Here is a 13,402-nt window from a genome sequence, read left to right on the forward strand (position 1 = left end):
GCTCCCTAATGTAACACCTCCCCTCCCCACCCTCCTCCGCCACTACCACCCTGGAGTTAATTAGAACCCTCCTTGGGTGTTTTCCAGAGATGGGATTTTACACTTATTCTGGGTTACAGAACTAGACTAAATGGAGGCGGGTTTCATTTCAACTGATAAAAAACGAAAAGCTGCTTACAAAAGTAGTGAGCTCCCCATCACTTCATGGGAACAAGCTGGCTCAGATGACCACTTGGCATTAGTGCTCTGGAGCATAAGTCAACACGTATTAATATCTCTTGCTACACAGCTGTATTATCATTCCCTTTGATGAAATGGTGGTACCAGTAGCCTGTAGTGCTGTGTGTCATTTGGCAAAATAAAATGTTGGCAGTCCTATGCCGGCCCTCTAAAAAGTTTTTTCTGAAATGGTACAGGGTTGTGATATCCAAAATCTTAGCCCCCCCACTTCAAAAGGACCCCCAAAATTCAAGAGCCCTCTGACATAGACATCTGCACAGCCCTCTGGTGCCCAAGTTGGACCCGTTTCTTGTGCAAGATCCCTCAATCTAAAATGTGGTTCAGATCAATGCACAAAAACCCCAGGTCGATGATGCGGGGACAGCACCGAAGAGGCACACTGCCAGCAAGTGCCACCTGGGCAGGGCTGGGGAAGGGGACTAGTGAACTGTCACTGCAGAATTCCAGCAGACGGGGAAGGAGGCTGCAGAGTAGGACTTGGACTCTGTGACCTCTCTGGTCTATTTGCTCTCAGAATGGCAGGTACAGTTCTTGGGAGGGACCAGGGGGTGGCTTCATCCCTCTGACTACCACGACACTCAACCCCCACTCTCATCACCCCTCCAGGGCCTCAGCCCCCTGGGATCCTCTCCTGGAATCCAGTCTGCCAAGGTCACCTTCTTCCGGGAGAGGTGCAATGGGTTCAGGATTTAATGCCGATTGATCGAGGAGTTAGCAAGAACCAGATGGACTCAGGTTCTTGGGGCTATATTTTCCCATCTGTCCCCTAATCCAACTTCCTTCCCAATCACCCTAGATGAAATTCCCTTTTCTCAATTCTACAAGCTTTGAAACATCACCCTCAGGGCTCCTGTAGGTTGCTCCCCGTTGCAAATGCAGGACACCGGCCAGCTACACCCTAGGGTAACAGCCTAACAAGAGGGGCATGTCTGGGTAGCTTCAGGTCTTTCCAGGACTCACAAAGAGCAGCTGCCTGAAGACCAGGGCTGTACTGTGTGTCTCCCTTTTGTGGTCTGCATCCCCCTCCTCCCCAACTGAGCACTGGGCTGGGAAGACTCCATCCAGCTCGACTGAATTCAGATAAACACTCCTCCCACTCCCCTCCAAACAACAGAATGAAAAGGAGCTGGAGGACAACATGGAATCAAGAATACATTTTAAAAATCGTTTAATGGAACATAAACTCCTTTAGAAAAACATTCAGCTAGGTGATAACACCCATAGAAAAAAACACCAATCTTGTGTTTATCTTTTTTAATTTGGCATTTTGTTATTTGCATTTATATTAAAGCAAAGTGCATCTTTTCTTTATTTTTCTTGTTTATACACATTGCACAATACATAAATAATGATGCTTATAAAACGTCTTTATATTTACAAGTAATAATATATTTATATATAACATAAAATACATTTTTTTTTCTTTAATAAATCTCAGGTTTTTTTTTTCAGGAGTCCTTTCTCTCTCAAAGTACTACAATGCTAAATTTCCAATGAGAATGCTTCTCTTGTTCATTTAAACCTTTGTAGTTAGAAAAATAGCTTATGTTAAAGTCTAAACATGCTCATTGAGCTAAGAACAGTGTCTAAGTATCATACGAGTGTATGAGTTGTAGAAGAAATGAAAGAAGAGTTAGGTGTCAGCCTAGGATGGTACCTTGGGTTATGACAGACCAAATCCTTCTTGGAGGGAAGGGGACAGCGAAGCATGTCCCTCCCAGAGGTGCCCCCGCTGCTGGTCTGATGGCAGAGCTCAACACGCAGGCTGGGAGGGGGGAAAGTGCTGAGCTGGTTTTCTGAGTACGGGAAAAACCTGATGTAATTGGGGCAGGGGAGAGGCTGAGGACCTGAAAGGACTCTGGGTGAGCAATACTGTGCCAGGGCTGCCCCGGCAGCCCTCGGGAAGCCCATCTCAGAGAGATCCAGGAGCAGATGGCCAAAAAAGAAAGACGCTACGATGGCAGGGGGTGGCAGGAGGGGGGTAAGACAAGGATGAGATCAATTGGTTCTGGTTCAGCTGCTAGCAGGCTTGCTTCTCAGAAGCCTGTGGATAGGCCCGTGTCCTGGGAGGGGGAGCAGCAGGGTGAGGGCTTCCCCAGGCTGGGGGCAGAGCCGTGTTTCTGGCAGCTGCCGGGACCCCCGTCGCCAGCTTGCCCAGGTACTGCCTCTGCCCCACTGAGCATGTCCAAAAGGCAAGAGAGACACAGCGTGGGACCACAAACCTCTCAGCTGGGGACATCCGTAAGAAACACAAAGAGTTCATCGTTTGTCCCATCTGTCGTTGGTGCACACGCGTGCACACACACACAGCCGTGCACACTCACTCACACACACACTCCTGACAAGTGAAATGATGACCCAGAACTTCAGGGACTGCTCCCATTCACACACTGTGTTTGGTGCTGCTCTGATTTTTCTGTTTCTCCTTTTCCTATGGGGTGTCCTGCCAACCACGCCTACCTCCCCCACCCCGGCAAAAAAAAAACCCCAATTCATTTCATAAGCTATTTCTCAAAGAACAAAACAGAACGGAACACAAACAAGAACAACGAGAAGAAAAAACAAAACGAACAACAACAACAAAAAAACGACCAAAGAGTTTGCATGAAAAGCAAGCACTCAGGAGGAAAATATTAGCAGCAAAGTAGTTTGAACGGTGGCCTGCTCGGCTCACGCTCTGTCCTCTCCCCACGTGGCTACCGGCTGTTGAAGATGACCTCCAGCCAGCACGGGCAGCTGCTGATGAACTGGCGGGTGTAGCACTGGCCCCAGCCCTTCACGAAGCTGATCTGCACGGTGAAGCCAGTCCACGGCTGCTGCATGAACTCGTGGTCGTTGGGCCGCTGCAGGCTGTACGCCTTCTCGTAGTCGAAAGCCTTGATGGAGAAACCGGGGAACACCTTGTGTACCAACAGCGTCCTGGAGTCCGGGTTGTCCAGTGTGGCGGACTTGATGAAGATGGGGTAACTGCTGCGGTTGTACACCCACACCCCGTCCACCTCCCGCGTCAGCTGGATGCCACAGCCGATCTTGCTCCGCACTTTCTGCACCAGCTGACTCTTGTTGTCCGAATTGAGCTGTCCAAGGCAAAAGCCATTCCCCTGAGGTAGATCATAGAAGATATCCAGGGAGGGCTCCTGGACACAGTAGAGCCTCCCCACTCTCGTCTTCTCCTCCCAGTATGCCACCACGCACCAGTGTGACCGATCCCCAGGCTCCAGAAGAAGTTGGGAATCTGGAAAACACAATGGCGGACACGGTTGGCGGGGATGGAATGGTGATTCCTAGAATCAAAACACACCTCCCCCAAGGACCTCGTGGTGCAACGGTAGAGCGTCTGACTCCAAAACACACACCCACAACCAGGCTCATCTCTCAGTGCAAGACGGGGGTGATGGGTCCTGTACTTGCTGCCGGCTCCACAGTCCTTCTACGGGGGCCTGGAAATCTTTACCCAGTGAGAGCAGAGCCCTGCCTTTCTTGAAGCATGGGATTCCGAGGAGATGCACCTTCCATCCTGTCAGGAATCCAGTATGCCAGCACCTGTGCCCACCTGGCCAAAGAAGCCCCATCCCTGCAGAGCACCGGGGGACCCTTAGTAACTTGGCTGGTCTCGGTTTTAGGGCTACAAAAGGCCTCCGCGGTGGCCTAGATCTTTCAACTGCATGGAACCGCCCTTTCAGCTCCTTGACATCCTGACGAGAAAACCAGGACCCAGAAAGCTGTTGTTCAGGTACCGGGTAAGGACACACCCAGGTGTCCAGACTCTAGGACCACCTACTGGACGGTCCCTGGGTGCTTGTCATCCAGCTCTCAAATTAGTGCCTTGGTCAATAAGAGACCTCCTGTGTGGTAAAAATCAAAAGGAGGGTGGTTTGGGACAAAAACATCTATCTTCCTAATAGAAAAACAACTCTGTGTGTCAGCAGCAGCTCTGTACACAAAGGGTGAATTCATGTCCAAATGCCAAATCCCAACACACAGATCGGTATTAGTCCAGACTACCTTAACAAAGCCCCCTGCAACCCAGACAGAAGATTATGTGTCTAGAATGGACATGACCATCCTTGACGCTCTGTTCCCCTTCTCTGCCGGCACCCCCAACCCCAGCAGTGCCACCTCTCTCCCCTCCTTCCACAGAAGCATCTGGAGCCCTGGCCTCCCCCTCCCCTGCACACCCCACCCCACTTTCCTACACCATGGCTCTTCCTGCAGGCAGCCTGGGACATTGGGGTGACTCTGGCAAGGTGATTTTCCTAAACAGGGGGATCCCACGGAGGAAAAGGGAGCCCCCGCAGCTGGCATTCCGACTCCTCCTTAAGCTGGAGCCAGTGGGCAGGCCTCAGACTGGGACCATAAATCTCCCCAGCCCAGCCAGGCTGCAGGAACGCTGTGGTTTGTGGCGGCAGGGTGGAGACCGGAAGTCTTGTATTTGTTAACAAAAAACGGGGAAAGGAGAGGGCAAAAAGCAGAGGGGAAGAGCCCCAGATCAGCCAGAGGCCTCCTCCTTCCTCCCCGCGGCCCCAGCTTCTCACTCTGGGGGGGCTGGGGGCATGAAGGTGGGGTGAGTGTGAGAAGTATTTTGGGTTGACCTTTGTGTTTTTGGAGCAACTGGGCTCAGAGCATCGATAAGGATGGGCTGCACCGTCCTGGGAGCTGAGGACTGGGTGGGGGCCCCCAATGTCCTGCTGCCCCCGTGGGGTAACGAGTGCAGCCCAGCACACCAACTCATTCCGCCTCCCACAGGCCTGTCAGGACCGGGGAGCCAGTCAGTGCACTCACTTTTATTTTTCTAAGCATCAGCCCGCCTTGGATGGAGGTGCCCATGCATAAGTCTGTACAAATGCACACACTGCGACCTGCCGAGGCAACCACGAACACACACCCCGAGCGCTGCTCCCTCCAGACACCTCGATCGGCCTTCCCAAACCTGCCCAGACATCTACACAAGATGGGGAAGCTGAGGGCTCATTCCTTTCCCTCACTGAAAGTCAACACCAGAAAACCAGCCCCCCTCACATCTATAAAGTCCGGCTGTGTCCATGGTATCAGTACGTGCATACGCGTGTGCTGTGTGAGTGTGTGTTTGTGCACACACACCGGAACATATGGAAAACAAGAGAGGGATGAGGACTCCAAGCAGAAGGTGACTCATCAGGCATTAACTTGTTTCTGCAAAGTATCCATCAACTGCTAATAAACTCGTGAGCGCTGGCAATCTTTGAACTTTCCTGCCATGGAGTTCAGCTCCGAAGGCTACACACCAAAGCCAGCGACATCCGCAGGAGGAAGGACGCGCTAGTGTGCAAGTTTGCTGGGAAGGGGAAAGCCCTCTTCCGGAGGCACAAGGCATCTGCCCTTTTGGGGTGAGGAGGGTGTTTTGAAATACAAGAAGCTTTCAACTCGGGACAGCAAACCTGGCCTGGAAAGGGAGAATCGCTGGGAGGGAGGGACGGAGGCTCAGGAGACCCTGGGCAGAGCCTCACAATACTTTTGTTTCATGCGGCCCGGCCCCTCTGAAACCTGGCACCCGCGTGCAGGGAGGAGGAGAGGGTGCGGGTGGGGTCGGGGACTGGGATCGAGTTGCCCCCACCTCCGTGCCAGGCCTGGCCAGGCATGGGGGCCTTGCCTGCCAGGAAGGCCCCTGGGGACAGAGGAAGCTGGGTGGGGGCCGGGCCTGAGGGGAGGGGGAGCGCAAGGCAGGTTTCTCTTTCATCTGTGCAGCCCGCAGGTCTCCCAGCAATTTGCTGCCAGGCACCCCCTGGAAAAGCCACAGTGTGTGGATGTCCCTGTGTGTGAACAGGGCCCCTTAAAGTACACTTAGGAAGATCCCTGCCTGCTCCTCTGGCCCCTGTCCCCCCAGCGCCCCCCAACAGGGCAGCTCCACTCCCCTCACTCCTGCCTGAATGATTTCCGAGCACGAAAACATGCTCTCCAGAAAACCCGTGCAGCAGCGGTGAAGGCCCCTGTCACACACACCCTAGTGTTTACGTCACACCTTCGGGGACCCAGCATAACGTCCCACATTGCCCGTACAGAGATTCCCCACTTTGACCTCAATTCCCCGCCATCTGGGCTCATTTCTGGGAAACATTCAGCATCATCTTCAGAGAAACACGGTTCCCTGAACCGGGCCCACAGCCCACAGGTCTCCCCACAAAGGGCTGTGTGGACGCTTTGCTCTGGGGGCTTCCCAGGCACGTGGTGAGGGGCTTAGAAGTCCCGGTCACTGCAAGGACCGAGGAGGCGTCTGGGGAGCCCGACTCTGGCCATGTTGGCTTCTTACCACTGCCGCTGACACTTGACCTCCAAAGGCAAAACTCTCAGTCCCCTATTAATTCCCCGCAAGGCTTTATAACCTTTTACAGTACTTTCGACTTCTCCCCCGCCCCAGAAAACTGTACAGGGGCTCGTTTTAAAACTGTATGTGTTCATTTTAAAGCATCCAAAAGAAAAGCTGTGCTGTAAAAAGCTCACTAATCAGATGTCTGCTCACAATTTTTTCTTTTTATTACAGTGTAGGGAATTTTTGGAGCAATACCAGAAAAATGCTGAATCTGCCTAAAATTCCTTTAAGGTGTTTTTTCCCCCTCCCCTTCCCCATTTCCCTTACAGCATAAAATCTTCCCTTTAAAGGGAAGGGGGAAGGGTGTTGAGGAGGGAGACGATTTCAGCCTGTGTTTGCACTTGCTCTGGGGAAGACCACTTAGCAAGGAGCTCCCTGCCTCCTACAAAGAGTTATTTAATTACCCTGGGCATGAATGAACAGACCCTTCTAGGAGACCAGAGGCTCATGAATGAATCTCACACCCCGGGTCTCAATGGCACAGCGTGACCAGACCTGAAGGCCACATTTTAGGTTAGCAAGGAATTTCCCCCTTTTTAAACTTTTCATTTGAAGGTGGAAGGGGGTGAGGAAGGAGAAAAATGGGTGGAGGGAGGAAAGGGCAAGTTCACTGCCTCAGTGGTACCGTTTCCCATCTCCAGCTTGCGAAGCTGAAACAGCCACGGGATGCTGAGAAGACGGGCATGCACGTGTCCACACACACAGAGGACGTGCTGGTGGGGAGGGGGTCCCCAAGACCGGAACCTTTCAGGACGGGGACAAGTTTGGGAAACGAAGCCAGTACAGACAGACCCACAGCAGCTGCGTCCACTGAATGTGCCCGACTGTCAGGGCACCAGGGGCTGGAGTGAAAGATGGGGGAGGAGGGTCTCAGCCCACTCTCATCCCTGGCAGGCACTGGGATTAGAAAGGGACACGTCTCTGGCAAAGGCCAGTGGGGCCACTGGCCTGCGAGTCCCCTGCCGGTGGTCCGGCAGAGCAGAAGGCTGAGGAAGGAGAGGTCAGCAGGAAGGGAGCCTGCCTCCCACCGGCTCTCCACGCCGGTCAGGGCCAAACGCAGGGCAGAAATGTGGACACAGAAGGCCTGCACCCGGCAAGCCCGGAACGCAAACATCACCACGCCGCACCCGCCCGTGGCAGGTCCAGGGTCCTCCCTCCTCGGGACCCAGGCGCCACTGACGGTTGCTTCATCCCGTCCTTCCCTCTGCATCAGACATCTCAAAGGTTAACAGCACCCGTCCCCTGCTCCCCACCCTGTTCTGAGATCGATCGGCCACTTCAGGGACAAGGACTGAGATAAGGGAGCCCAGTGCCAATTCGTCCCCTCTGCTTTCACCCAAACTATGACAATCAATGAGGACCCTCATCGGTCTCCTGATGTCAAGAGGCAAATACCAAAAAAAATAAAGCCAACAGGTAACACTTGCTGCGGTGTTTGGGCTCACTTTGGTTTCCAGGGTTGCCTCTGGTCCGCCACGCTTACAACCTCACCCAGAACCCAGAAATAGTACCCCAGGGTGCCCCCAGGTTCTCAAGGAAGTACAGACAGCTCTGGGGTTTAGAGTGGTCCATGCCCCACCAGCCCACGCTCCTTCCCCCCATGGATCAGAGAACGCATTCTGGTTGAACTGAGAAAGTTGGACTTTTTTTCCAAGCTTTGCAACATCTCCATTGAGATGAGGTGGATGGACAGGGGCGGGGGGGGGGAGGGTGGTGCAGGGGGTGCCCCAGGGTCTCCTTCAAAGGCCAGGGTGCTCTCTCAGGTCCCTGGGCCCAGCCTCTTAGGGGATTCCAGCCATGTCCAGCTCAGAGGTGAGCTGACCAGCTATGGAGCCAGACACCCCACTCCCATGTCATATTAGTGGGTGATGTCAGCTCATCCCCAAATCAGGGTGTCCCAGTGCCAGCCTCTTAAGGTTGCTGTGACGGTTTGATGCTGAAGTAATCGAGGCTGGGGGCCAGCTCAGGGAGAGTGCTGCACACATACTGCTCTCATCTCTTAAGTCCACTCCTGGCTTCTCCAATTGCTCAGAAAATGCCCACCAATCTTCCCCTTGGCCTCCACCCTCCACCCCCATAGGAGAACAGTTTGGGGTCAATGTCTACACTTAATAAGCATTTATTATACACAGGCCCTGTTCTAAGTGGCTCATGCCAATCCTCTGAGGTTGCGTACTATTATACTCTATCTTAAAGAGGGGGAGAATGAGGAGCAAGTCACTTGCCCAAGGGCAGAGCTACGATTCAAGCCCAGAAAACTGCCTGGTGTGAGTTAGAGCCATCCCCAGCCTCTAAAGCCACCTGTCCCCGGTGGCCCTCTCTAAACGCTCAAGGGAAAACCCTGTGGCCTTCTGAACACACTCTGGAAATGCTGTCCCGTCCTCAGAGCTGAGGACAGGTCCTAGCTCCCTCGCAGCAAGAAGTGAGGAGTGAAACGGTATCTTCGCCAGCAAGTTGTTCTGTGATCTTGGCCAAATGGTTCCCCTTCTCGAAGTCTCAGTTTGCCCTGTCCATAAATAACGTGAAGGGGCTGAGGGAAAACGGCCCCACGGGCCTCCTTCCGGGCCTGCTGGTCTCTGGCTGCACTCTGTGGTTCGCCAATGTGCCCGATCAGTATTAAACAACGCTGGTTCCATTTATTTTTACTACCTTCCAGAGAGTAAGAAAACCACTTTGAGGATCAGGGCACATTTTTGCATTTAATTTCCAACAATAAAACAAAACAAAACAAAATCAAAAGGGAAAGGAGGCTTGAGTCAGGTTTTGCTCTGTCCAGCCCCAAACCAACTTGTTCTTTTTTTAATTTCAGAGTTACAATCTTTCTGTCTTGTCATTTATCACTATCAGGAAGAGGATGAGTCCCTAAGAGGGTCTCATCACCATCATACTTTATCGTGCACTCAACTTTCTCCCCACGACCGCCCTCCCACAAACCCCCAAGCTTACACAGCTGGCAGATCCTGCTGGTCTAGAACACTGCCCAAGTGCCTGTCCTTACAGACAAACTATGAAGAATAGTCAATTGCCAGAGCTAAAATGTACTCCCCTGCTCCCCAAGCTGGTCCACCCCACCTCCCAAAGCCCCCCAAACATCCAAGTCTAAAGCCCCCAGCCCGGGGGTCCCTCTAAGAGCAGTATCAGTATCTAAGAGCCATCAGAGAATGTAATTGAGGGTAGCATGGGGTGGCGGGGGTTGTTGGGGGGGAAGCTACACAAATCAAAAGCTCCTGTCTGTCTCGCCAGCCGGGCTGACGCGGCTTCCTGTGCCCCAGCGCTCAGCCATGCAAATTATAGCATGTACCCGGCTGCCTGCAGGCACTGCCCTCTGAGGAGGCCAGCTCTGCCCAGAGGAAGGGTGGGGACTCCCAACTCAGCCAACTCCATTCATAATATTTACAGTAAATGGGCCTCTCTGCCTGTTGTTTAGTGTTCATCCAGCCTAATTATTTCTCAGGTTTAATTTCCAGGCTCTTCCCCTCCACGATGCACCAACCAAGTTCCCAACGTTACCCCCCAACCAACTCAGCAGCCCTCTTCTGAAAAGGGGTTCACATACTTGCACACACAGCGCACCCAGACCTGCCCAGTATTATCTGCTCACCTGCCTTCTCTCTAGGAATGACCCTGGCCACCCCCCAGGGAGACACGGGAAGAGGTGGGACAACCGGGCAACAGAAAAATCCATCCGTATCCAAGAGGGACACCAAAGTCTAAATTCTAACCTCACCCACCTACCCGCCTGCTGACTTGAAAGGCTGGAGATCCCCAAATTCCATATCTGGATTCCCAACTGGGGAGCCAGCACCAAACACTGATTTTCTCTCTCTCTCTCTCTCTCTCACACACACACACACACACATACACATAAACTCCAACAAAAGAACCTTCTCATAAACCACCAAAAGGTCCCTCTTTTTCTTCTTTTTATTGACCATTTGTAAGTATGTTGGCTACATATTAAAGCTTGATAAAAATCTTAATACAAACAGATGCACCATAAGCCAATTTTCCAAAAGGACAAAAACCTCAGAAGTACAGGATGGTTTTGCCTGGTTTTCCAGGTCTAGGGGCTCTATGTGTGCAAGAAATTGAGCTGCTTTTGCTGTGGGCCTCATTTTAATAAAGCCCCAGGCTATAAGGACCCCCAATCCCTGAAAGGTATTACAGGACCCAAAGGCAGGCCGGCCTGGCCCCACCCCATCCCCTGCAGGTCCAACTCAACTCCAGTTTTTCTAGAGGGCAGGAAAACTGTCCGAAGACGTGGAAAAATACAGTGAGAAACAAAAGTCCTTTTCATGCCTCCCCTCCCCCAGCTCCCCTTGTTCCATAACAATTATGAAAACTGTTGGATGAGATGGCATTTTGAACATTTACTGCATTCTGGCCAATAAATTCCAACGCGGGATCTGATGGAAAAGCCTCCCTCTTCTGCAGTGAGCTCCCTCCCTGGCTCCCCTCCCTGTGCACTCCCAGCCCTCATTCCATCTCTTGCTTTACAACCCAACACCAGGGCCTGGCCAGGCCAGGGCCGCACTGTACTTACAGGGAAAAACAACAGTACGCCAGCCTGGAGACAGTGTGCAGACTGGAAAAGTTAATCATTACTTCTGTCTGCCTCTGTAATCTAATCTCTCCCGCTTGGACACACACTCACTGTTCAGCCATCCCAGCCCTTTCACCCCCAAAGCACCCAGGACCTCCTAGACCTGAGCCCGCCCTCCCTCTGCCGCTTCTCCTCCCCCACCCCTCCGCAGGGCTGTGGTCACAAGGTCCTGGAGTCCAACACATATGGCCAGCTGTTCTGCACTATATGCCCCACATTTCAGAGTATTCCAGGCCTTGCATAGACATGGGCTCCAATCTGGGAGCTCCACCCGGGTGCGACCCCCATGGCACAGGGACAGACTCTGTCCCCCTCCCACCCTTCTCTCACTCCCCCTACCCCAGGACTCACACAAGCCCACTTGAAGTGGGTAGGGCTCCCCTGCCCATGTGATCAGTCTGTGCAGACACACAAGTCCAGAAGGCCCTGCTGTTGGTAGTGCCTCAAAAAATTAAACACAAAATTACCATCTGATCTAGCAATTCCACTTCTGGGTATATACCCTGAAGAACTGAAAGCAAAGACTCCCAAGAGATAATTTGTACATCCATGTTCACAGCAGCATTAATCACAATAGCCAAAAATGCAGCAGCAAACCAAATGTGCATGGAGTGACGAATGAATCAACAAAATGTGGAATATCCAGAGAATGGAATATTATTCAGCCTGAAAAAGGAAGGAAATTCTGACACCTGCTACAACATAATGAACCTTGAGGCCATTCTGCGAAGTGAAATAAGGCAGTCACAAAAGGGCAAATACTGTACGAGTCCACTTGCATAAAGTACTTAGAGTAGCCAAATTTATAGGCAGAAAGTAGAACAGTGGTGGCCAGGGGAGGGGGAGGGGAGAAGTTAGTGTTTAATGGGGCAGAATTTCAGTTTGGCAAGAAGAAAAAGTTCTGGAGAGGGATGGTGTGATAATAGCACAACAGTATGAAGGTGCTTAATGCCACAGAACTGTACACTTAAAAATTATTAATATGGTGAACTTTATGTTATGCTTATTTTACGAAAAGAAAAGAAAAGAAAAGAAAAGAAAAGAAAAGAAAAAGAAAGCTCCAGTCTCTTAATGTTCTGCTGCCTGCCCCCATAACCCTGCCCTCCTGAGTATAGGGTTTCTGAACTGGGGATTCCACGGGTGAGGTGGGCTGCAACAAGGCTATAGGCCTCTGGAAATGTATACAAATTGTGGTAGAGAGAGAGGGAGAGATATATATTTACAGGCATTTTTCTGGGGAAAGAGTCCTCAGCTTTCACTCATTCTTGGAAGAGTCTGCAAGCCATGCAATGTGAAGAACTATAATCATTTTACTTTAGAATGGAAGAGGCCATTGGCTACCCCATACCCCACCACCTCAACAATAGGGACCTCCATTCTCACACCCCCTCAAATCCAAGAACCAAAGATCACAGATCACAGAAGGGACTTGGCAGCCAAGTCCAAGCCCTTATTTTACAGATGAGAAAACTGAGGCCCAGAATTCAAAAATGGCGGCTCCTGCAAGGCCGTGAGACCAGCTGGTGGCTGAGACCCCACCCTCGGCCGAGGGACAGGCCAGCTCCAGGGACAGAAGACTGAAGGATGCTCGTCCTCCCAGTGTAATGTGGCATCCTGCAAACCCTGGGGTGGGGAAGCATTGAATCTTTGCAGGCCCCAAACTCCAGGGCTCTTCCCCAGGAAATACCCCCCACCAGGCATTCATCTTGCCCCACTGAGCTGGAGATGGGGCCATCTACTTTTAGGGGCTGTACTCTGCACCCAGACCACAGTGAGAGCTCAACCTTTTGCTTTTCCCTCTTGGTTACTGATCAGCGAGGGAGGGGCGGTGCTGGCTGAGCATGGCAACCCTCCCTAGGCCTAGGCGACTGGAAGCGAGGGACTCAAGGGACAACAGGGAAAGCCCCAGGGACCACCACTTAACCTCCCAGGGAGCCACCAGGCGAGTCTGCCAACAAGTCACATCTTGGCGTCTTATTTTGTTCCTATTGAGCGACAGTCCCAGATCAAAAAGTAAAAAGGCAACACAGAAATGAGCAAGCACAGGAGCCCCCAACAGTCCTGGTTATCTGTGTCGTCTCCTGGCTGAGAGGCAGTAACTCCCAACTTCGCAGGATGAAATTGGAGTTGAGACCAGTTTTTCCCTCTGTGCCCCGGGGATCAAACCCCAAGCAAAACCAGCTCTCCTGCCCCTTTTTCTTCCTGGTGGGGCT

At 52.1% G+C, this 13,402-nt stretch overlaps 1 protein-coding gene across 2 annotated transcripts in view; it reads right to left on the reverse strand.

Moving 5' to 3' along the window:
- Positions 1-1,384: 1,384 nt before the first annotated feature.
- SMAD7 (SMAD family member 7) overlaps positions 1,385-13,402 on the reverse strand; it is a 28,583-nt gene continuing 16,565 nt past the window's right edge. For both annotated transcript variants that reach the window (XM_012642644.1, XM_012642643.1), the window contains exon 4: positions 1,385-3,475. In XM_012642644.1, the coding sequence (XP_012498098.1) occupies positions 2,937-3,475 (539 nt within the window). In that variant the 3' untranslated portion in view covers positions 1,385-2,936. The remainder of the gene's footprint in view (positions 3,476-13,402) is intronic.

The sequence above is a fragment of the Propithecus coquereli genome, unplaced genomic scaffold, assembly GCF_000956105.1.
Source record: "Propithecus coquereli isolate 6110/MARCELLA unplaced genomic scaffold, Pcoq_1.0 Scaffold181, whole genome shotgun sequence".
NCBI classification, from domain to species: Eukaryota; Metazoa; Chordata; class Mammalia; order Primates; family Indriidae; genus Propithecus; species Propithecus coquereli.